Source organism: Danio rerio, chromosome 12 (assembly GCF_049306965.1).
Source record: "Danio rerio strain Tuebingen ecotype United States chromosome 12, GRCz12tu, whole genome shotgun sequence".
NCBI lineage: Eukaryota > Metazoa > Chordata > Actinopteri > Cypriniformes > Danionidae > Danio > Danio rerio.
Window position 1 is genome coordinate 738,605 of NC_133187.1, and position 25,672 is coordinate 764,276.

Below are 25,672 nucleotides of genomic sequence, written 5' to 3' on the forward strand. Positions count from 1 at the left end.
GCACACTAACAATTACAATTCAGATAGCTATTAACAGCTATGATGAGTAAAGTTTAAGATGAGCAAACGCTCTTTAAAACAGATAAACTTAATTGAGACATTTGCCAAAAACGTAAGTGTTTTACGTTTTGTCAGTTTAATGTCTAATTCGCATAAATTCGTAAGAATTACGTCGCACGAAAATGTACGATTTTAAAAAGGCGTGACACCCATACCTAACCCCAATCATCATTGGGTGATGAGCGTATCGTAATAAATTGTACGAATTAGATCGTACAAATTCATACAAATTAACCACTAAATCAAAAAGTTATGAATTCCCGCGAAATAGTGTCGGTTCTCTCACCCTTCCAAAATAAGTTTGTTCTACTGAGGTAGTGTGGGAACATGTTCGGTGCTGTTGCGAATATCGTAAAACCTGTCCTGCTTATTAAAATTATTTGATTAAATTAATTAAATTGTAACTGACCGATGCAACACAGAAAACAGTTCAATATAGGCGTCCCAGAAACGGAATATTTCACTTTAATTTTATTTAGGTTAGATTGTTATTTTATTTGAGAATCCAGTTCGTGATTCGGCACAGTTGAAGCGTAGAGGATCTGTTTTGAAGCACTTCACCTCAAATGTTATTCGTTCTTCTATTTTTATTTAGAAGATAACTGAGCAAGAAAAATATTTAAACAGAGACAAACCATATACGAAATTCGTTTTAAAAAAATATTTTTCCCCAAGTAAAATATATAACAATAGTACAATATAATAGTGAATGTGATTAATAATACCCAACACAACGACACACAAACACATTTCAGTCAAGATTTATTATTTCCCAATAAATCTGAACTCACAGGAAGACAGTTGTATTGCAAAGACAGAGTTTAGACGAGTTTCAGAGTCTGTTTTGATGACGGAAAGCCCACAGACAGCCAAAATCAAAACTATCAGCAGAAACTGAAATGCTTCAATCACAGTTTTAATTCTCAATAACTCGTTACTAAATTAAAAACACTACTGGATGCGTCTGATGGCCACCGATGTCTACTAATTGGGTATCTGTGAACATGATACTAATGTTCTCCTACAGATCAATGGTCCACTTTTAATGCTAAGAGGTTGATGCTGTGAGTATATACTTCAGATTGTAATTCATACGCTGAAAGCTCATGCAGACGTGTAGCGTTAAACAGGACACATATAAAGACCAACTATAGAAATCCCAATATTAACTCCCGGTTTGTTTGTATTCAAGACTTGTCTGTTTTAATGCGTTTACCCTGCGGGATTTCTCCAGTATTTCTTGATCTCTGTGGGAAATTAACGACAACATCAGCGGCAGCGTACAAACACGACAACGAAACGAACACTTCATGTGGCTGCTTGGTGTTTCGCCCTACGTCATCTACTACAAGTTCACTCTGAAACATTATGCAAGATTTTGTGACAGCAAAAAGAAAATTCACATTACACCAGTGCTCACGCATTTAAAACGGTTCAGTCTTTTGTTTTTTCATCGATGTCATGCAGATATTAGAATAAGACCGCCAGTGCACATCTGCGCACATTGTTTTGTGTTTAGTTTAAACTATAGAGCTGTGGCGAAAAAATCCTTCCAGAAATCCACTTTCAGATTCACAAGATGCGTTATTCTTACTTGAATCAATAATGTTTACCAGCAGAGGGCGCTCTAGGCTAGTGTTTAACAGCAGAGGGCGCTCTAGGCTAGTTTATAACAGCAGAGGGTGCTCTAGGCTAGTTTATAACAGCAGAGGGTGCTCTAGGCTAGTTTATAACAGCAGAGGGTGCTCTAGGCTGGTGTTTAAAAGCAGAGGGCGCTCTAGGCTAGTTTATAACAGCAGATGAAGCTCTAGGCTTAACAGCAGAGGGTGCTCTAGGCTAGTTTATAACAGCAGAGGGCGCTCTAGGCTAGTTTATAACAGCAGAGGGTGCTCTAGGCTAGTTTATAACAGCAGAGGGTGCTCTAGGCTGGTGTTTAAAAGCAGAGGGCGCTCTAGGCTAGTTTATAACAGCAGATGAAGCTCTAGGCTTAACAGCAGAGGGTGCTCTAGGCTAGTTTATAACAGCAGAGGGCGCTCTAGGCTAGTTTATAACAGCAGAGGGTGCTCTAGGCTAGTTTATAACAGCAGAGGGTGCTCTAGGCTGGTGTTTAAAAGCAGAGGGCGCTCTAGGCTAGTTTATAACAGCAGATGAAGCTCTAGGCTTAACAGCAGAGGGTGCTCTAGGCTAGTTTATAACAGCAGAGGGCGCTCTAGGCTAGTGTTTAACAGCAGAGGGCGCTCTAGGCTAGTTTATAACAGCAGAGGGCGCTCTAGGCTTAACAGCAGAGGATGTCTAGGCTAGTTTATAACAGCATAGGGCGCTCTAGGCTTAAAAGCAGAGGGCGCTCTAGGCTACTGTTTAACAGCAGAGGGTGCTCTAAGCTAGTTTTTAAGACACCAGAGAGCACTCTAGGCTAGTGTTTAACACCAGATGTTATTTAACACCAGACTATTATTTTAACAGTAGACAGCGCTCTAGGCTAGTATTTTAACAGTAGACAGCACTCAAGGGTAGTGTTTAACGCCAGATGGCGCTCTAGGTTATTGTCTAACACCAGATGGCACTTTAGGCTTGTTGTTAACACCAGAGGATGCTAGGCCAGTTTTTAAACAACAAATGCCATACTAGATGTTGCTAAATACTAGCCTAGAGCAACCTCTGCTGGTAAATACTAGCCTAGAGCGCCCTCTGGTGTTGAGAAACTAACCTAGAGTTGAGAATTGATGTCAAATTGATTTCTAGGTAATTTATTCGCCACAGCTTTATTAAATCAGTATAGAAAAGTGTCAAGACAAAAAGGGCTGGGGATAATACAGCTAAATTTCACCTTCCATCAGTCAATCGTCAAATAGACACAGCAATGTCACCACTACAACCAATACACAACTCATCAGAAACTATAAATACTCTAAAACGTTATGAAGAAACACACTTGCCCATAGTTTCAAATTCATCTTGCAGAAGACCTTCACATCATTTTCAGCAATATTAACTTCATATCTTTTTAAAAAGTGAGTTTGGCACACCTGTGCTAGAGTACTAAAATGAAATAAACTCTAAATATTGATGTTTGATAAGCACTACAGTACAGATCAACTGAAAAAATATATATTTCTGAGAATAGCAAGAATCCTGATCAATTAAAGTAAAGCAACAGTCTACAAGTCAGATTTATAAACATCATGCAATATCTGTGACATGATCAGTGTCGTAAACCTTGAAGTAAAGGCTTTAAATAACAAAAATAACACACACACACACAGTAAAGTATCACAGCAAACACCAGCCGCTCTCATCAGAAAGTCCCAGTCCTCACGGTTTGCGTATTCACAGAAACGGTTTTTGATGAATTCCTCACAAGAATGAAGATGCCAGATATTCTCCTCGGCTTTTTTGCGTCAGATATTGCTTTAGAGACGTTTTGGGAAGCCCTCGTATTTCTTCCCGAGCTGGAACTGCATTTAAGCTTTGTCCATTTATTCATTACGCATTATAAAGCACGACCTGCGTGGTACTTCACCGTTTCAGTGCAACGTTTCTTAATTTCATAGACTTCTTTCTAAAGATGTTAGGAATGTTAGTCGAGCCGACGGAAAACTATTTTTTGCTTTGCAAAGGTGTGGTCACGTTTACCTTTTTCCAGCACATTTGTACAATATCCACTGAAAATATGTGCCTCGGACATTATTTTTGTGAAATCACGAAACGTTTACATACATTTGACTGTAGATATAATGAACACTAGGGGGCAGTATGAACACTACTTCTGTTCCTTTTCACACTAATGATGTCATATTATCAGCAAATAAAAGATTTTTGCGCAACACCAAATAAATGCTACGAGACAACCTAAAGGTGCGTACGATTTGTAGTTAATACGTTTCCACAAAAAAAAACTTAAAAGTAATGTAAAATCAAGGTAAAACTATCTGGTCAGTGCGCAGAAGTCAGTGGTTCGCTAGCCAATCTGTACAACAAATGACAACTCATGAATGTGTACAAGATATGTATCTGAAACGTACAACAAAATGTTAATAAGCATAGTATTTCAGATTGACAAAACATAGACAGTGCCCTCTAGTGGATTTGTCACCTTAACGTACAACAAAAATCTACCTGTAGGAATGCATTTTATATTTACAAAAATATGGACAGTAGACTGTGCCCTCTAGTGAATTTATTTTTTGAAATGTACTACAAAACTTACTCAGATCAACATTTCAGATGCATGAAGTTGTAGACATCGCCCTCTAGTGGGTATGTCATAAGAAATGTACAACAAAACATACGTTAAGTAATGTATTTCTGTTTCGCACAAAAAGTAAACAGCGTCCTCTATTAGATTTGTAATCTGAAATGTAAAACACAACCTTCAGAGGTAACGTATTTAAAATTCACGAAAATGTAAATAGCGCCCTTTAGTGGATTAGTCACCTTAAACGTAAAACAAAACATACCCTAACTAAGGTTTTTCAGATTAGCCAAAACATGGACAGCGCCCTCTAATGGATTTGTAATCTGTAATGTACTACACAATTTACTCTGATCAACATATTTTAGATTTGCAAAAATGTAACTGCGTCTTCTAGTGGATTTGTCACCTAAAACGTACAACAAAACACACCTTCAGTAACGTTTTCAGATCTGCAAAAATGTGGACAGCGCACTCTAGTGGATTTGTAATCTGAAATGTACCACAAAATATACCCTAAACAACGTATTTTCGATTCACAAAAATGTAGACTGCGCCCCCTAGTGGATGTATAATCTGAAACGTACAACAAAACATACCAAAAGTAACGTATTACAGATTTGCAAAAATGTCGACAGCGCCCTCTAGTGGATTTGTAATCGGAAATGTACAGTAAAACATACTAAAAGTAAGGTATATCAGATTTGCAAAAATGTAAACAGCGCCCTCTAGTGGATCAGTAATCTGAAATGTACAACAAAACATACCCAAAGCAACGTATTTCAACTTTCGTAAAAATGTAGGCTGACACATATTTCCAACTAACGAAAGTAACGAGTTTAGTATCAAAACAAACCTTTTTGTCTCAGAAATATCATGCAAACCAACAGAGATCGTTTGAAATCGAGATATGTGTAGTGTGTGAAATGTAGCTGATGTTCCGCTAACGTGACCACACCTTAACAGCGCTAAATATCCAGCAGAACTCGTATCACAGGAGTGTGCGTCAGCTTGTGCGCATGTTAATTTCATCAGCTGTGCATTTAGACGCAGATTTCTATAGGCGTCGTGACCAGGATCCTGCTAGTCGGAGGACTGTCTCTAGCCGAACGCTCATAGCTGTTAGTGGAAGACACCGAGCTATTGGTGGACACAGATGTGAAGTGGTTAGCCGATCCGGGCTCAATAGCATTGCTCGTGTTAGCTGTCGGAGATAAGGTCTGCTGCTTCATACGATCCACAAGCAATTCGTCTTCCTCTGATGAAGAGTTGAGCACGGATTGATGATGGTTTCCGCTAGTTCCATCAAGCATCCAGCGGTGGCCTAAATGTGCGAAAACCTCCTTGACGCTGCATCTGCGTTCCTGCTCCAATGCTAGGAGCTTTCGAAACATGCGCAGGGATTCGTCTGTAAATCGACGCCATTGTGACGGAACCGCACCCGTCCGCCGCTTCTGCCAGCGCACAAACTCCTCGTAGAAAGTATCAGACGGCATCGCTTTTTCCCATGGAAAGTTCCCGGTTAGCATGCAGAACAGCAGCACTCCGAACGCCCACACATCGGTGCTGTAGTCCACGCAGAAGCCGTCGTGTTTGGACGTATCGCAGAGTTCTGGAGCCGTGTATGGGATTGTGCCGCTAACACGCTTGACCGGTGAACCGGCGCGCCGCGCCATCCCGAAGTCTGACAGCTTGACCTTACGGCACTCCTTGTCGAAGATTAGGATGTTCTCGGGTTTGATGTCTCGGTGCACCAGTTTTTTGGAGTGCAGGTATTCGAGAGCGATGGCCACCTGATGCACACAGCGCTTCGCCACCGGCTCTGGCAGACCCACCTGCACACCACAACATCGACAATAATCAGTAATCAAACATAGGCATCGCTCTCAGCGCAAAGGTTGCCAGATCCATGGCTTTATATTGCCTAATTTGCTACAGGCAATAATCCAGCAGTTAATAGCATGAATTGTGACCTAAACCAATAATAATACTTTTAAAAAGTTGATTTCTGACTTTACTGATGTGCATTACTCTGCTTAAACAGCACTGCATTACCTGTGGTGGAATGATGTCAAACAGGTCCCCAGAAGGAGCGTATTCCTGCGCAAACACATAATACTCGTCTGTCTCAAAGGCGATGCCGAACATGTTGATGATGAAGGGACATGGAGAGAGATAGAGAGAGATGCTGTACTCCCGCAAGAAGCTCTTCAGCTTGGTGCTTTTCTTCTTCAGAAACTTCAGAGCCATTTTGCTACCTATGAGGAGACAAAAACAAGTTCAGGTTCATAACACGCGGTGCAATGAACTCAATCTTTTCCATGCTAATCAGAGTTTTTGTAATAACCATCTGCGATGTCGAAGTATTTATAAATGTTTTTTATTTCTGTGATTTCGCAGCAGAACAACAGCATAAACTGCCATGACGATGATCCCCCTCAGGTACTGATTATGTGCGTTATTCAGTGTTAAATGCTGCCAATGAGAACTTAAACACACTTTACGTGACATTTATTAGCTGAAAGCTGCAGATAGTTCAACGCGGATCAGGAGTCAGAACTGAGGCTCAGAACTAAATTAATGATCTGAAACGTACAACAAAATATACCCTAGTAACGTTTTTCAGATTTGCAAAAACACGGACAGCGCCCTCTAGTGGATTTGTAATATGAAATGTACAATAAATTATACCAAAAGTAACGTATATCAGAATTGCAAAAATGTAAACGGCGCCCTCTAGCGGACCCGTCACCTTAAACGTACAACAAAATATACCCTAAGTAACGTGTTTCAGATTTGCCAAAACACGGACAGCGCCCTCTAATGGATTTGCAATCTGTAATGTACTACACAACTTACTCTGATCAACGTAATTCAGATTCAAAAAACTGTAGACAGCACTTTCTAGTGGATTTGTCATCTGTAATGTACTACATAACTTACGCAGATCAACATATTTCAGATTCGCTAATGTCGACAGCGTTCTTTGGTGGATTTGTAATCTGAAAATAACATATTTCAAATTTAAATAAATGTAATTGCGCCTTCTAGTGGTTTTGTTACCTTAAATGTACAACAAACGTGCCGTAACTAACGCATTTCAGATTCTCAAAAATGTACACAGCGCTGTCTCATGGATTTGTCCTTTGAAATAATTACTAAATTTACTCAAATCAATGTATTTTGGATTCATAAATATGTTGACAGCGCCCTCTAGTGGATTTGTCATATGAAATGTACAACAAAACAAACCCGAAGCAGCTTATTTTAACTTTCGTGAAAATGTAAACAACGCCCACTAATAGATTTGTATCTGAAATGTGCAATGCAACCTTCAGAAGGAAGGTATTTCAGATTCACGTGGACAGTAGAAAGTGCTCCAAAAATGTAGACAGCGCCCTCTAGTGGATTTGTTATATGATATGTACAATAAAACATACCAAAAGTAACCAATATCAATTTGCAAAAGCACAAAAAGCGCCCTCTAGTGGAATTGTAATATGAAATGTACCATAAAACCTACTTAAATCCACATTTTTCAGATTCATAAAGTTGTAGACAGTGTCGTCTAGTGGATTTTTCATATGAAATGTACAACAAAATCTCCCAAAGTAACATATTTCAGATTCACAAAATGTAAACAGCGCCCTCTAGTTTATTAGTCACCTTAATCGTACAACAAAACATACCCTAAGTAACGTTTTTCAGATTTCCCAAAACATGGACAGCGCCCTTTAGTGGATTTGTCATCTGTAATGTACTACATAACTTACTCTGATCAACATATTTCAAATTCGCAAATGTCGACAGCGCCCTCTGGTGGATTTGTCATCTGAAAATAACATATTTCAGATTTAAATCAATGTAATTGCGCCTTCTAGTGGTTTTGTTACCTTACATGTACAACAAACGTGCCGTAACTAACGCATTTCAGATTCTCAAAAATGTACACAGCGCCCTCTAGTTTATTAGTCACCTTAATCGACAACAAAACATACCCTAAGTAACGTTTTTCAGATTTCCCAAAACACAGACTGCGCCCTCTAGTGGATTTGTCATCTGTAATGTACTACACAACTTACTCTGATCAACATATTTCAGATTCACAAAAATGTAACCTCTCCGTCTGGTGGATTTGTCACCTAAAATGTACAACAAAATATACCCTCAGTAACATAATTCAGATCTGCAAAAATGTAGACAGCGCCTACTAGTGGATTTTAGATCTTGGAAATAAAATAACGAGCAGAGGCTTTGAAAATGAAAGTCAGGACTGAGAATCAGAGCTCAAATAAAGATAGTTTTCTTCAATCAGATTTCTCCAGGTGTTCTGTAAGCGCGCCGTACCTCTGATCTTATGAATGACGAGGTCCACCTTCCCGTAAGTGCCCTTCCCGAGCTCCCGGATCACCTCATAGTATTTATTGACCTCCAGCTTCTCCAGGTTCTGAGCGGTGTAGAGCTGCAGCTCCTCCAGAATGTCATGGGAAACCACCGGAGACGAGCTCATCCTGGCCCACAGACAGCCTCACAATACTGCAGCACACAAACACACTGACTAACACTGCAGGAACACACTGCATTTCAACATAAAATATCTATATTAGGAGACTCGTTACACAAACGAACAGCAGAAGCAGTTGCATCTTCATCCTATCATTTCATATTTGCTTTATTGGGATAATCATTACACTAAATAGCATTGCAGAAACAGCTGTATTTCCCACTAATAAGTTGTATTTTTCTCCCTAAAATATCCTATTTTCTCTATCGGGATACACTTAACATTTACATCACTCTTTACATACACTAATGTTGCAGGAAAAGTTGCATTTCTACCTAAAAGGTTGTATTTTCCCCCTAAAATTCCACGTTTTCTGTATGTGGATACTCGTTACACAAACTAACATTGCAGAAAATGCTGCTTTACCCCCTAAAATGTGGAAATTTGCCCCTAAAATTCCATATTTTCTATATTGTTATACATTTTACACAAACTAACACAGCTGAAAAAGCTGCTTTTCCCCCTAAAACGTTGTATTTTTCTCCCTAAAACATCCTATTTTCTTTATTCGGATACACAACACAAACTAACACAGCAGATAAAGTTGCATTTTCATCCTATAATTTAACATTTGCTTTATTGGGATCCTCATTATACAAACCAACACTACAGAAAAGTTGCATTTCTACCAAAAAAGTTGTATTTTTCTCCCTAAAATATCCAGTTTTTTATTGGGATAAGCTTTCGACACATTTGCTTCGACTGATTCAGTGTTTCATGAAGCCTCGCTTCGCCCACCACCAGCTCCAGGAAGGGTTCTGGTCGTCCCAAACGTCTTCCATCTAAGGATTATGAGGTCAGTGTGCTCTTAGGAAGCTTCAGTGCAGCAGACGTGTGTGTGTGTGTGTGTGTGTGTGTGTGTGTGTGTGTGTGTGTGTGTGTGTGTAAGCTTGGCCAGATCTGTGCCTCTCCACAACTGTGTCTGGTGTGGCTGTCCTGATCAAGTCCATCAGTGTAATCAAACACAGCTGGACTCAACTGGAGATGTAGAAGCATCTGAAGGATGAGCAGGAGAAATGGACAGCACAGCAAGAGTCTGAACACTGAAGAGCAGGTGATCATTCATTCATTCATTTTCCTTCAGCTTTGTCGCTTATTAATTAGGGGTCACCACAGTAGAATGAACCGACAACTATTCCAGCATGTTTTACACAGCGGATGCCCTTCCAGCTGCAACCCAAACACTCATTCACACTCATACACTACGGCCAGTGTAGTTGATCAGTTCCCCTATAGCGCATGTGTTTGGACTGTGGGGGAAACCCACACCAATACAGGGAGAACATGCAAACTCCACACAGAAACCAAGACTCAAACCAGAGACCTTCTTGCTGTGAGGCATCTTGCGTGACGGTTGATTTAGTCAGAGAGCAGCGCTTCATTATATATATATATATATATATATATATATATATATATATATATATATATATATATATATATATATATATATATATGTGTGTGTGTGTGTGTGTGTGTGTGTTTGTATATATGTGTGTGCACGCAAATGAGTGTGTTTTGTGTGTGGGTATGAGTAGCAGTGAGGTCTAGCCTCCACTAGAGGACATCAGCCTCACACACACACACACACACACACACACACACAGGAACGGCTCATTTTTTATCCAGACTCTGACAGCATCCATTTAATGCTGCTGAGCTCTGAGTGACCTGCAGACTCATCCTGTCTATACACACACACACTCACTCGAACACACATAAACACACACAGTTTTGCACAGTTTGCCGTCTTTCACACACACATGCTGAACATGACCAAAGCTACTTTATCCTGCCTGAATGCAACACATACACTCACCGGCCACTTTATTAGGTACACCATACTAGTACTGGGTCGGACCCCTTTTGCCTTCAGAACTGCCTTCATCCTTCATGGCAGAGATACAAGCTGCTGGAAATATTCCTCAGAGATTTTGCTTCATGATAGCATCACACAGCTGCTGCTTTGTCGTCTGCACATCCATGATGCCAATCTCCCATGAGCATATTCTCTGTAAACCCTAGAGATGGTTGTGCGTGAAAATCCCAGTAGATCAGCAGTTTCTGAAATACTAACAACCATGCCTCGTTCAAAGTCTCTTAAATCCCCTTTCTTCCCCATTCTGATGCTCACTTTCAACTGCAGCAGGTCGTCTTGGCCATGTCTACAGGCCTGAATGCAGTGAGTTGCAGTTGGACAGATGTACCTAATAAAGTGACCAATGTGGTCCTGCAGTGCTGTGCAATTTAAACATGTTATTTGATTTTTTAAATTAATTATTACTCATATAGATTCTTCAATCTTTTTATATTATTGAATAATATAATAATAATAATTGTTTTATAATACTAATATTATACAATTATAGTTATTTATGAATAGTTATTTATTGGTTAGCTTGTTTCTGCAGGGCTGTGCAATATATATTATTATTACTCGTGTAGATTCTTCAATCAATGTTTTATTATTATTAATAATATTAAAAGAAATAACTGTTATAATTATTTATTTATGATTATTTTCTTCCTGTGATGTTCCTGCGGTGCTGTGCAATATAAAGGTTAAGATTTAAAATTATTATTATTATTACTCATGTGCATTCCTTAGTCAATTTGTATAATTATTGTTATTATTATTAATATTATTATCATTATTAACAATAATAACTATAATAATTATTTATTTATGATTATAAATAATGTTAATTACTTACATTCTTCAATGAATTTATTATTATTTTTAACAACAGTATTAATAACAATAACTGCTAGTTATTTATTCATGCTTATTTTCTTGCTGTTGTGTTCCTGCAGTGCTGTGCAATTTAAACACGTCAGTATTTTTATTTATTTAATATTTACAATTTTATTATTTCTCATGTACATCAATCAAATGTATTATTATTATTAACAATAATATTTTTAATAATAACAGTGAGTCATTCATGCTTATTTTCCTGCTGTGTTGTTCCTGCAGTGCTGAGCAATTTAAACACATCAGTAATTATGTTTTAATTATTACTACTCATACATTCATAGATCAAAATTATTATTCTAAATAACAATAATATTAATAGCAACTGTTATAATTATTTAGTATTATTGTCTTGCAGTTATGTTCCTGCATTTTCAACATGTCACTTTTTTATTTTAATAATTATTATTACTTATGTACATCAATCAAATGTATTATTATTATTAATATTAGTATAGTGTTATAATGTATTATTAATGTAATTTCTCAGCATTATTAATGTTATTTCTCAGCTGTTCCTGCAGTGCTATGCAATTTAAACGCGTCAGTAATTGTTTGGAATAATTATTACTCATGTACATTCTTCTATCAGTTATTAATAATAATAATGACAATAATATTAACAACAATAACTGTTCTAATTATGTATTTATGATTATTTTCTTGCTGTGTTGTTCCTGCAGCGCTGAGCAATTTAAACACATCAATAAATATACATATATTTAATTATTTATCACTCATGAACACGCTTTAATCAAATTGCATTAGTATTATTAGTAGCAATAAGTGTTATTAATGGATTATTAGGGCTGATTTCCTTCTGCTGTGTTCTTCCTGCAGTGCTGTGCAATTAAAAATATCAATTAAAAACATAAATATCACAACTCATGTGCATTCTTTAATACATTTGCGTTATTATTAGCAATAACAAGTGCTGTAATGCGATACTGACGGAGATTTCCCTCCGCAGTGCTGTGTAATGTAACGTCTGCTGTTCCTGCATCTGCATGAGCGGAGGGATCTGCTGCAGTGATCAAATGAAGCTCAAACTCACCGTTAAACCGCTCCCGTGAATCTCCGCTGTTCCCCCGGTGGATAAATCACATACAGATATCACATAATTATCCTCATCTTCATCATTATCATCATAATCATAATCATCATCATCCTGTCTCTCCGCTGCGGCTCTCTATTGTGACACTGAGGAACAATCACAGCTTCCGAGAGAGCCGTGGAGACGCGCCCACTGCGCACATCAGCCAATAGCAGCGCTCGTTAGGTTACTTCTCTCCGCCTACTGAATACTTCAGCCAATAGGAGCACGAGTCTGGCAGAATCAGCAGGCAGAATCTGCATAAAGCGCTGAGGCTGTATTTTCTTATCGAAGATGCATTTCATCAGTGCAGGAATGCCTTGCGGTTGAAGTGAACTATTTTAATGTAATTAAATATAATTAATTACATTATTTAATAATGTAATTATTCTAAAAAAAAAAAAAAAAAAAAGGATTCTTAAAGTTCTGTCATCATAGTTTGGCTCAAAACAGTCATCCGAAATCTGTCATTGTCATCACCTGTTCTTATACACTCACCGACCACTTTATTAGGTACACCTGTCCAACAGCTCGTTAACGCTAATTTCTAATCAGCCAACCGAGCTCTGCAGAAGAGCATCTCTGAACACACAACACGTCCAACCTTGAGGCGGATGGGCTACAGCAGCAGAAGAGCACACCGGGTGCCGCTCCTGTCAGCTAAGAACAGGAAACTGAGGCTACAATTCACACAGACTCACCAAAACTGGACAATAGAAGATTGGAGAAACGTTGCTGCTCTGATGAGTCTCCATTTCTGCTCACACATTCAGATGCTCGGCTCACAATTTGGCCTCAACAACATGAAACCATCCTGCCTTGTATCAGCGGTTCAGGCTGGTGGTGGTGGTGTAATGGTGTGGGGGAGATTTTCTTTGGGTCCATTAGTACCAATTGAGCATCAACGCCACAGCCTACCTGAGTATTGCTGCTGACCATGTCCATCCCTTTATGAGCACAGTGTCTCCATCTTCTGATGGCTACTTCCAGCAGGATAACGCAGCATGTCATAAAGCTCAATCATCTCAGACTGCTGAACATGACGATGAGTTCACTGCACTCAAATGGCCTCCACAGTCACCAGAGCTCAATCCAATAGAGCAGCTTTGGGATGTGGTGGAACGTGAGATTGGCATCATGGATGTGCAGCCGACAAATCTGCAGCATCTGTGTGATGCTATCATGGAGTAAAATCTCTGAGGAATATTTCCAGTAGCTTGTAAAATGTACGCCACGAAGACAGTTAAGGCAGTTCTGAAGGCAAAAGTGGGATCCAACCCGGTACTAGTGAGGTGTACCTAATAAAGTGGCCAGTGAGTGTACATTCAGTTCAATGTGCATTTTATTGTGGTCTTTTTTAGCAAACTAAGGAACCCAGAAAACAAAATGTTCCCCTAATGTTGGTTTTTGGTTTCATAGCCAACATACAATGCTAGGGGAACGCTGTTTTTATTTTATTTAGTTTACAACCATAAAATAACGTTCCCAGAACGTTATGAGAATGAAAAAAAATGTTACAAGAAAATCCTCAGCAATTAAAAAAATATGCTAAACATGTTACCATTACAAACATTAAACACATTACCATTAATACTCTCTCTCTTCCTCTATGTATAAATACAATCAACAAAAGTATAATATAAATAATTATATATATATATTGTATACTAATATTATTATTTCTAATGTAATTTACATTTGTAAAATATTTTAAAAGGGCAGCACGGTGGGTAGCACATTCACCTCACAGCAAGAAGTTTCCTCTGGGTGCTCCGGTTACAGTCCAAACACATGTGCTATAGGGGAATTGGGTAGACTAAATTGTCCGTAGTGTATGAATGTATATGGATGTTTCCTAGTGATGGGTCGCAGCTGGAAGGGCCCATTTTTCATGATCAGAACTGAACATTTCACTCAAGAATACTTCATTTAATTTTTTGTATTTATGGTTTAATTGTTTATAGTTTCTCATTTGGTTATTTTATATATTATAATATGTTTTTTATATTATTTAATATATTACATACTGACCAAAAATGGTTGTAATGCTGTTAATATTCTGATCATTCTAAGCTAAAATCAGGTCATGTTCATTTAATAATATCATCAGAGTTTAGTAAACTAATCTCAGATTGCATTGTTCATTGTTAATTTATGCACTGAACACTTGACATCTTATTGTAAAGAGTAAATTACCAAATAAAAAGACTAGTTAATGAATATTGATTTAGTCGGCGCCAGTGGTGTAGTGGTTAGCGCGTTGACACATGCACTCCGGTGCTCGCGGCGACCCGGGTTTGATTCCGCCTCGCAGTCCTATGCCGATCCTTCCCCTCTTTCTGCTCCCCATGCTTTCCTGTCAATTCTCTCTACTCTCTACCCCCCCACAAAGAAAAATATTCCCGAATCTATTCAGACATCAAGTACTGTTCTTTTACAAAACACTGCATTTATTTACTGACTTGAGCTCTATAAAATCAATAGAACAGTGAACAAACTGGCTGTGAATCAGTAGAAACAGTGATAAAGGCAGAACTGAACAGTGTCACAGTGGTCTGACATCATTAATAAAACAACAACTGCACTATTTCAGATTAAATATTCTCATTTAACAGCTCATCAAGACTTAAGTAATTGATTACAGGTGAGTTTTACCATTTTTCAATCCACTCAGCCAATCTCAACGTCTGACGGAGCACTTTTAGCTTAGCTTAGCATAGATAATGGAATCGGATTAGACCATTAGCAGTGCATTCAAAAATGATTAGAGTTTAGAAATTTTTTTTTTTTTTTTTTGCAATTCAAAGCTCAACTCTGTAGTCACATCGTGTATTAAGACTGATGGAAAATCAAAGATGTAATGTTTTGAATGTGATGCTAATGGTCTAATCCGATTCAATCAATTATGCTAAGCTAAGCTAAAAGTGCTCCAGTTACAAAACTGGTAAAACTGACCTGCGTATCTGCAGTAATATAAGATGATAAACCTCTAATAACGGGATGTTTTCCTTTAAACGCCGGCTAGACGAATAAGAAGAGCTCCAGAGATTTGGAGTGGAGATGTTGAGCCAGATTGCGGATGCGGCAGAGTCGGACGTGCTGGGCGTCTCCTGCGCCGTAAACGCGGTAAATATGGTAGCGCTCCTTCTCCTTCAGCGCCAGGTCCAGCTCATTGGCAGACATGCGGATGAAGTGACGGTCGCGTCTCACCGTGGTCTTCACCTCCACCAAGATCTCCTGGTCGGAGAAGCTGAGTTTAAAGTCGCAGGCGCGCCCGCTCTCCCCGCTCTGGTTGAACCAGGTGATTTCTGAGGGCCCGGAGCCACTGCGATGCCAGTGCTGGAGGAAGGAGAACACCAGCTGCTCGCCCCACTGACCGATGCTCGCCGCGTCCTGCTCATCAGAAGAACAACAACAATACATGTTAGTTTCTATAGCACCTTTAAAGGAGACCTATTCTGCCCCTTTTTACAAGATGTACTGTCTAGAGTGTGTGTGTGTGTGTGTGTGTGTGTGTGTTTGAGCTGAGAACAGCACACAGATGATGTTCTCCAGATCTCTGAAACTGACCCTTTCAGGCATTTTGATCCTAACTGTGGTGTTTTGGTGACTGTCGCTTTAAATGCAAATGAGATTGTGAAGTTTTCATAAAAGGGCGGAGCTACAAATGCCATAGTGTCAGATGTAAAACAGCAGTGTGTGTGTTGTCAGTGTGCTTCATGCTTCTGTCAGTCTGTGTTCATCTAAAGCTCCACATCTATAATCCTCTCAGTCTATGCTGACATGATCTTCAGCACACTCTAATGGCTAACGGACAGACGGCTGCTTCTCACTCAGGGCTGCTGTTTATGCTAATGAGCTAGAGATGGCCACTAGTGGGTGGGGCTTTCCCCCTCCAATCGCAAACTAACGATTAGAGGGGTGTGGCTAAGCATATTTCAGCTGTTCAGATTGGGTGGGATGGACCAATAAGCCTCACCTCAGTCATCTGGCCATCTCCAGGCAGCAGCAGAGTCTCCGGCAGACTGAAGTTGAGCGGCAGATCCTCTAGGACTTCTTCAGGACACACAGTTCTGTTCCAAACAGCGCTATCCAGAGTTAAAGACGGCCGCTGGACACTCTCCGCACCCTGAAACTGGCTCAGAACCAACTCTGGAGCAGCAGCCGGGACTCTAGAAGCACAGTTGAAGTCAGAATTATTCACCCTCCTCTGAATTTTCTCCAATATTTTCCAAAAGCTGTGTCTCAGATTCAGCAGTTGTTCACAGTGTTTCCTCTAATATTTGTTCTTCTGGAGAAAGTCTGATTAGTTTTATTTGGGCTAGAATGAAAGCAGTGTTTAATAGTGTTAAAGTCATGTTAAGGTCAATATTATTGGCCCCTTCAGCAATATTAGTGTTGGATTGTCTCCAGAACAAACCACTGTTATACAATGACTTGCCTAATTACCCTAACTTTACCCTAATTACCCTAGTGAAGCCTTTACATGTCACTGTAAGCTGAACAGTAGTGAAATATCTAGTCTAATGTGCTGTCATCATGGGGAAGATAAAATAAATCAGTCAATAGATATTAGTTCCTGATATTATTGTGTTTATAAATGTGTTCTAGAAATCCGTTAAACAGAAATTGGGAAATAAAATATTCAGGAGGGCGAATAATTCTGACTTTAACTGTAGATCAGGGTGTCAAGTCAAATGACAGACTTTAACACCTCATTAAGACCATAATGAATGCAATTTCAGACGTACAGGGCTTAACACTCTCTAATGGCCAGTAGAACATGATTTACCTGCCCCATTAAAGATATGATTTAGCTATCTCTTAACTATACCTTTCTAAAAACACGTCAACAGTTTTAATAGTTTTAAAAGAGATGATTTCAGTATCTCAGTGATTTTCAACAAATCAGATCTGAAGCGCTGTGATTATATAATAGCATAACAGTTCACAAATTGACTAAACTAAAAGAGGTTTATTCATGTATTTAAGATTTAAAGGGATCTTAAGCAGTATTGAGTAATGCTGTGTTCACACCAGACGCGGTACGCGCGGATAAATTGCGCTATTCGCGCGTAAATAGCCGCGTGAACATTTGAGTTTACTCGCTTCATTCGCGCGTCAAATTCACTTCAGAACAGACGTGGATTCGCGTGATGGGCAGGGCTTCTGTCTGACCGGTGACTCTAGCTTCATAGCTAAATGGCTAACATGGATTTAATTAAGAAAATAACAGTGTTCATGTGCTTTATGGAGACTGAAAAACAGCGTCGATACGTTTAGGGTCGTGTCTGAGTCCACTGCATCCTGTCAGAGGTGCATCCAGCTCTGTGAGCTCATAAACTCCTCCAGAAACTGAACCTGGATGACGGAGGCTTTCAGCGGTGCTTCTGACTGAGCCAAGCCCAGTTTGATGACTTGTTGTCGGTGTCGCCTGAAGGATTTCCCCCGGGACACCATCAACAGGTTCTACGTCACAATCACGCCCCCACAAGAGCAAGCTTCTGATTGGTTAACGCGGTGCGAATGTCTGCTGAAGTTCAGATTTTCGAACTCGAGAGATTCAACGCGCAAACGCTCAATTAGTCTCGCGCGTATCTTGCTATTCGCACCGTGCAATTCGCATCATTCGCTCCGCGCCATTTGCGCGTGTCGCGCCGCAGGATGTCTATTCGCCGTTTGCATTGACTTAACATGTAAATCACTCACGCGTTCCGCGTCTGGTGTGAATGCAGCATTAGAATGTCCAAATCTGATCATGTGATCGGAAATTGGGCCCAATTACGTGGTTTCAGACTCAATAGGAATCGAACGTTATCTCCCGATCAGGACTCGAATATACATGTACAGATGAAGTCAGAATTATTCGCCCCCTTTTGATTTTTTTCCCCCTTTTTTAAATATTTCCCAAATGATGTTTAATAGAGCAAGGAAATGTTCACAGTGTGTCTGATAATATTTTTTCTTCTGGAGAAAGTCTTATTTGTTTCACTACGGCAAGAATAAAAGCAGTTATACATTTTTTTAAAGCCATTTTTGGGACAAAATTATTAGCCCCTTAAGGTAATTTTTTTTTCAATTGTCTACAGAACAAACCATCATTATACAATAACTTGCCTAATTACCCTAATTACCCTAGTGAAGCCTTTACATGTCACTTTAAGCTGTATAGAAGTGTCTTGAAGAATATCAAGTAAAATATTATTTACTGTCATCATGACAAAGAGAAAATAAATCAGTTATCAGAAATAGGTTTTTAAAACTATTAATTATTAAGTCGAGTAACTATATTCCTTATTGAGTGATTAAACTTCTTTTCAGGCAATAATTATGAATGCAGTTTTAATAGATGCTCCTGTTTGCACATTAATCTAGTCCTCATCTTGGCATGTAAACACAGCTAGGTATTGAAAAGCGTCTGAACTCATACTGTGGTGCGCTGTGCTGGTGTGTGTGCTGATCTGCTGCTGTGCGGTTCTGCTTCTCCTCTTCAGTGGTTTGAGTCACGCTGATCTCCTCTTCGGTTTTCTGACTCTGCTCTTCATCTGGATCTGTGTTTGGCGCTGCAGGGTTCTGACGACTGACCACAGACTGGACGTCCTGCGCGGAGACCTCTTCCCTCCGCTCTGACAGGGAAAAACAGTAGGTAAAAGCATTTTTAGGTCAAACTAAAAACATGCATTTTGTGCGTGTGTGTGTGTGTGTTTCTTTAAATGCAAATGAGCTGCTGCCCCCCGCCCCTTTCCAGAAGAGGGCGGAGCCTTTACAGCTCTCGACTCTACTGCTCCTGCAAGATCTAATATTCGTAATGATATGAAAGGCAGGTAGCGACGGTTTATTAATTACATGTAGGAGATGAGGGCGACACGGTGGCTCGGAGGTTAGCAATCTAGCCTTACAGCAAGAAGGTCTCTGGTTTGAGTCCCGGCTGGGTCAGTTGGTGTTTCTGTGTGGAGTTTGCATGTTCTCCCCGTGTTGGCGTAGGTTTCCTCCGGGTGCTCCAGTTTCCCCCACAGTCCAAACACATGCGCTATAGGGGAACTGATCAACTACACTGGCCGTAGTGTATGAGTGTGAATGTTATGGTGGATAAGTTGGCGGTTCCTTCCGCTGTGGCGATCCCTGATTAATAAAAGGACTAAACAAATGAATGTGTAATGAATAAAAGCAGTCCTTAATAGATTTAAAGTCATGTTAAGGTCAATATTATTCTCCCCTTCAGCAATATTAGTGTTGGATTGTCTCCAGAACAAACCACTGTTATACAATGACTTGCCTAATTACCCTAACTTTACCCTCATTACCCTAGTGAAGCCTTTACATGTCACTGTAAGCTGAACACTCGGATGATTTAGGACTTAAATCTTGATGCATTCACTGTTTGCGGTGTGTCTCTTAATTTCTGACCTGTGTGTGGTGCTGCGCTGCTCTTGATCTTGCGTTCCTGCTGAACTTTGACCTCTGCTGGAGGATCTGCAGTGTGTGGATGAACACTGGAACTGGAAGAGCTGAACTCTGACCCGGAATCACACTGAGCTGCAGGAGGAGGAGGAGGAGGCCAGATCTTCATCACCTCATCCACTGCCTGACTGCCTGAAACTACAACACACACAGACAGACACACACACTGTATCTCTGTATCTGAAGACAGCACAGAAAACCAAGACGCACTGTTTATTTAATGGTTTCTTAGCTTGTGATTTGCCTATTATAATTCATGCCTGACTCTCTCCCTTATAAAAGCCTCACAATCAGTTTACACTAATCAATTATTTCCAAATAGAGCTATTCAAACTATCTGGTGAATGTGTATTCATGTTGCAATATACATTTATATATACACAACAGTTCTGTCTGGTTCTCGAATCTGATTGGCTGATAGCCGTGTGATATTTAGCAATTCGTCAGCCTCTTCACTCTTGTGTATTACTCCGCCCACACAGAGTGACAGCAGATTAATAAACTCACTACAGTCTGACAAATATTGCAGCTGTTGGACAACATCATGTACTTTCGAGACATTTCAGGTGAGAATGTAGTTGTTTAGATTGCAACTGTGCAGTTTATTTATAAGGATAGTGCCTATTTTAAATATTCATCAGCCTGTCATACTGAGCAGAGCGAAGGCGGTTGACTTTCTGCCACAAGATGGCGACAGAGGCCGCATAGTAAGTGCTTGGGGGAGGAAAAACTTAGCATAAATTTCAAACTACAGCTGATCAAATGATTATAACACAGGTAAGTGACACTATAAGTCGATCTCTCACTCCTGTATGTTGTAGTGCTGTATTTATACCACAGTAATCTGCTAGTGTTTGCTTTGGCTTTTTCAGGGTTAATTATTGTGATCTCCTCATTGCAGCAGAGAAATACTGGGAAATCTCTGTAGACTGATGGCATTTCATGCTGTTCAGCCTTATAATCTTCAGATGTGAGCAAAATCAACTGCTTTGTCTTCACTTTAAACATTACGCTAGAGAATCACTCAAACACTAGCTCTACAGTGGCGTTGGTGAATTAGCAGCGTTTTCTGCTGTTCTGGATTCAGCTGCAGATGTGAATGAACGTCAGAAGAAAGTAGTTCCTCTCTTACAAAAGGGTTTTTGAGACTCTCCATATTTGATTTTCTTTTTTATACACATGATTGTGCCGTCGAACTGTTGTATAAACGCAATATCACACTTGTAGCACTGCTATATGGCTGTATATAGGCACTGCTGGGACACTAAGGCAATGCAAGCCTCCCACCAGAACCGATATACAGCAATACATGTACAGCCATTTCACACTGTTACCCGTGTGATATTGCTCATATATATAGCAAAAATGACATATTGTGGTGTACCTGAGCTGCCGCCGCCTGTTCTGTGCAGAGATGCTCTGGGTGGCCAGCAGACCAGCCGATCCTCTTTATTCTGCTCCGGCTGCACCATGTCCTGCTGGGCAGATGCTGATGGACGAACCACTGCAAACACACAGACGACAGCTCCACATTATAGTCTGATAGATGTAGTGCCGTTGTCTCGTACAGCAGATCTCTATTGTACATTAGAATCTCCACTGTAGATTGAAGGATCTGCTCTTTCTAAACCCCGCCTTTCCAGAACTTGTATTCTCATTGGTCTGATGATGCTACTCGGCTTTGATTGATTAGATTGCCATACTCTAATCTAATTGGTCAAATGGCTCTCCTCTGGACTGATCGGTCATATGAAAATGCTTAGATCTGATTGGTCAGATGACCCTACTCTGATCTCTCTGTTTTGATGAGTCTATTCTGCTCTGGTTAGTTGAAATCCTTCTCTGATCTAATTGGTCAGAAGGTTCTACTCATCTCTGATTGGTTGGATGATTCTGCTTTGATTGCTTTAATACGTCTACTCTACATCGTTCATTTAAGATGATTCTTCTCCGATTGATCAGTTGATCAGGTCGCCATACTGATTGGTCAAACGACCCTTCTTTAATCTGATTGGTCAGAATGCTCTACACTTCTCTGATTGGTTGGATGGCTTTGCCCTGCTCTGATTGGTTAGATGAGTCTGCTGTGGTTTAATGAGTCTACTTTGCTCTAATTGGTTAGAAGGCTCTACTCTGCTCTGTTGCGATTGGTCTGATGGCTCTGCTCTGATTGGTTAGATGAGTCTGCTTTGTTCTGATTGGTCAGAAGGCTCTCTGTTCTACTTTAATGGCCCTACTCTGCTCTGATTGGTTAGATGACTCTGCTTTGGTTTGATGAGTCTACTTTGCTCTGATTGGTCAGAAGGCTCTAATCTACTCTCATTGGTCAGATGACCATACTTTGCTCTAATTGGTCAAATTGGCCCTTTTCTGATCTGATTGGTCAGAAAGCTCTACTGTGCTCTGATTGGTCAGATAAAATTGCTTAAGAATGATTGGTCAGATGACTGTACTCTGACTTGTTTTGACCCATCTCTGCTCTGATTGGTCAGAAGGCTCTACTACTCTTCTTTGATTGGTTTGATAGCTCTGCCTTGCTCTGATTGGTTAGATGACTCTGCTTTGGTGTAATGAGTCTACTTTTTAGGCTCCACTCTTTGGTCTGATGTATGTCCTGCTGATTGGTTAATGACTCTTCTTTAATGAGTCTACATTGCTCTGATTGGTCAGAAAGCTCTTAATGTTATAAACGACAATAATTGTGATGCTCTTATTTAGTTTTTAGACAAATATTTTGGTTTATTGTTATGGGATATGTTTGTTTTTCCCTGTAATTGTCTTTTTTTACATTCAGAGCTTGTTTATCCTCAATAATTCTATAATAAAACAAATGATTTTAAGATGCCAGTACTGTCATAGAAACTCTAATTCTGGTTAAAATGTAAAGTTGTGAAGATGTAAACGTATACAGGAGGAATATGAAAAATATAAGCCAACAATCATTCTGGAATCTGATCGTGACCCCCAGATTCAGATCTCGAAGTCCTTAAATATACCCACACCTAGTGATTATTAATGTGTGTGTGTGTGCGTGTGTGTGTGCGTCATTTCTTCCAATCTCCACGGCAACAGCTGCGCTTTCATGTCAGCGCACAGAGCCACAAACAAACCGGCATTAGCATATGTGCAGAGCGCTGGCGGTGAGAGAGAAATGATGAAATCAGGCGCACATTAAACTCAGATCAAAGAGACTCCAGGGACATCACTGCACATCCCTGACGCTCACACACAGAGAAATACACACCGACGGGCTCTGCTTTCACTTCCACCGGCGCTGGGACGTCCCACGCTTCTTCGTTCTCTGGCAGCTTCTGAGCATTTTCTCGATCCAGAAACCTCTTCAGTGCAGATCCATCCTGAGATGCACACCAGAGCAGATCGCATCGCATACTTTCATTAATTAATAGATCTAAATAAAAGTTATCAATCATGTCTAAATGAAAATGCAAATATACTAGTGCTGGGCGAAGATTAATTCACATCCAAAATAAAAGTTTGTTTTGGCATAATATATATATTTGTGTGTGTTGTATATTTATTATCTATACGTAATACACACATATATATAAACACTAAACCTCTTTTCGACATAGATATTTAAATGTATATATAATTAGCATCATATACACAATATTGAATATCTAAATATACATAAATATGCATACATGTGTGAATTTGTACACTCACTGGCCACTTTATTAGGTACACCTCACTAGTACTGGGTCGGACCCCTTTTGCCTTCAGAACTGTCTTAATCCTTCATGGCAGAGATTCAACAAGCTTCTGGAAATATTCCTCAGAGATTTTGCTCCATGATAGCATCACACAGCTGCTGCAGATTTGTCGGCTGCACATCCATGATGCCAATCTCCCGTTCCACCACATCCCAAAGCTGCTCTATTGAATTGAGCTCTGGTGACTGTGGAGGCCATTTGAGTACAGTGAACTCATCGTCATGTTCAAGAAACCAGTCTGAGATGATTGAGCTTTATGACATGCTGCGTTATCCTGCTGGAAGTAGCCATCAGAAGATGGAGACACTGTGCTCATAAAGGGATGGACATGGTCAGCAGCAATACTCAGGTAGGCTGTGGCGTTGATGCTCAATTGGTACTAATGGACCCAAAGAAAATCTCCCCCACACCATTACACCACCAGCCTGAACCGCTGATACAAGGCAGGATGATCCATGCTTTCATGTTGTCTGAGCCGAGCATCTGAATGTGTCAGCAGAAATGGAGACTCATCAGAGCAGCAACGTTTCTCCAATCTTCTATTGTCCAGTTTTGGTGAGTCTGTGTGAATTGTAGCCTCAGTTTCCTGTTCTTAGCTGACAGGAGCGGCACCCGGTGTGCTCTTCTGCTGCTGTAGCCCATCCGCCTCAAGGTTGGCCGTGTTGTGTGTTCAGAGATGCTCTTCTGCAGAGCTCGGTTGTAGCGAGTGCTTATTTGAGTTACTGTTGCCTTTCTATCAGCTGGAACCAGTCTGGCCATTCTCCTCTGACCTCTGGCCTCATCAACAAGGCATTTGCGCCCACAGAACTGCTGCTCACTGGATATTTCCTCTTTGTCGGAGCATTCTCTGTAAACTCTAGAGATGGTTGTGCGTGAAAATCCCAGTAGATCAGCAGTTTCTGAAATACTCAGAGCAGCCCGTCTGGAAGCAACAACCATGCCACGTTCAAAATCACTTAAATCCCCTTTCTTCCCCATTCTGATGCTCGCTCTGAACTGCAGCAGATCCTCTTGATCATGTCTACATGCCTGAATGCAGTGAGCTGCTGCCATGTGATTGGCTGATTAATAATTTGCGTTAACCAGCAGTTGGACAGGTGTACCTAATAAAGTGGCTTTTATTTTAGTTGCAATTAATCACAATTAATCTTTGCCCAGCACTACAATATAATGTATGATAATTATACAATTATTGTAAACTGGGATTTATTCATTATAACTTTCCATTGATGTACGGTTTGTTAAAATAAACAATATTTCGAAAAAAGTCTGCAAGCAGGGGGTCAAAAACATCTAAATATTGATGAACATCATCCATAAAGTGCTTAGTAATGGGGTATAACCCCAGAGTGGTTGAAAACAACCCAACAGCACACAAGGGTTAATGATCTACTGAATGAAAAAGGCCTCCTACACCTCGGATGACCTGTGGGTCTGCAGATTAACAGCACATTTCTATTGTTGTGTGAACTATCCCTTTCAGGCAGGGGTGTCAAACTGAGTTCCTGGAGGGCTGCAGCCCTGCACACCTTAGTTTCAACCCTGCTTCAACACACTCACCTGTGGGTTTTAAACCAGACTGAAGGACTCAATTAGTTTGATCAGGTGTGTTTAATTAGGGTTAAAACTAAACTGTTCAGAGCTGCGGAGGGGTTTAAGTAGCCTCGCATGGCCCCAAACTCACATTTATGCAGGTCACAAGGCCCTGAAGGAACCGCTCCAGCTCTTTCGCAAACATCTTATCCGCTGTGAAGAGTTTGACCAGCTCTCTGCAATGAAATACAGATGAATGAGCGTGGAGGAGCATCCCGTT

The 25,672-nt window shown here is 40.1% G+C and overlaps 3 protein-coding genes across 4 annotated transcripts in view; 1 reads left to right on the forward strand and 2 right to left on the reverse strand.

Moving 5' to 3' along the window:
- The window catches only part of mprip (myosin phosphatase Rho interacting protein), a 288,081-nt gene that overhangs the window by 80,660 nt on the left and 181,749 nt on the right, over positions 1–25,672 (forward strand). The gene's annotated exons all lie outside the window — the stretch shown is intronic.
- On the reverse strand, positions 806–12,786 carry bsk146 (brain specific kinase 146). The gene is made up of 4 exons (NM_212841.2): positions 12,626–12,786; positions 8,600–8,788; positions 6,308–6,510; positions 806–6,087 (listed from the first exon to the last, which is right to left on the reverse strand). The coding sequence occupies exons 2-4, from the start codon at positions 8,760–8,762 to the stop codon at positions 5,296–5,298; spliced, it is 1,158 nt and encodes a 385-aa protein (NP_998006.2). The 5' UTR covers positions 8,763–8,788; positions 12,626–12,786; the 3' UTR covers positions 806–5,295.
- Positions 15,097–25,672, reverse strand: part of wu:fj29h11 — a 68,989-nt gene continuing 58,413 nt past the window's right edge. For both annotated transcript variants that reach the window (XM_009306366.5, XM_009306367.5), the window contains 7 exons: positions 25,544–25,628; positions 23,370–23,481; positions 21,510–21,629; positions 20,072–20,263; positions 19,095–19,290; positions 16,644–16,836; positions 15,097–16,057 (listed from right to left, as the gene is read on the reverse strand). In XM_009306366.5, coding sequence (XP_009304641.1) covers positions 15,686–16,057; positions 16,644–16,836; positions 19,095–19,290; positions 20,072–20,263; positions 21,510–21,629; positions 23,370–23,481; positions 25,544–25,628 — 1,270 coding nt within the window. In that variant the 3' untranslated portion in view covers positions 15,097–15,685. The remainder of the gene's footprint in view (positions 16,058–16,643; positions 16,837–19,094; positions 19,291–20,071; positions 20,264–21,509; positions 21,630–23,369; positions 23,482–25,543; positions 25,629–25,672) is intronic.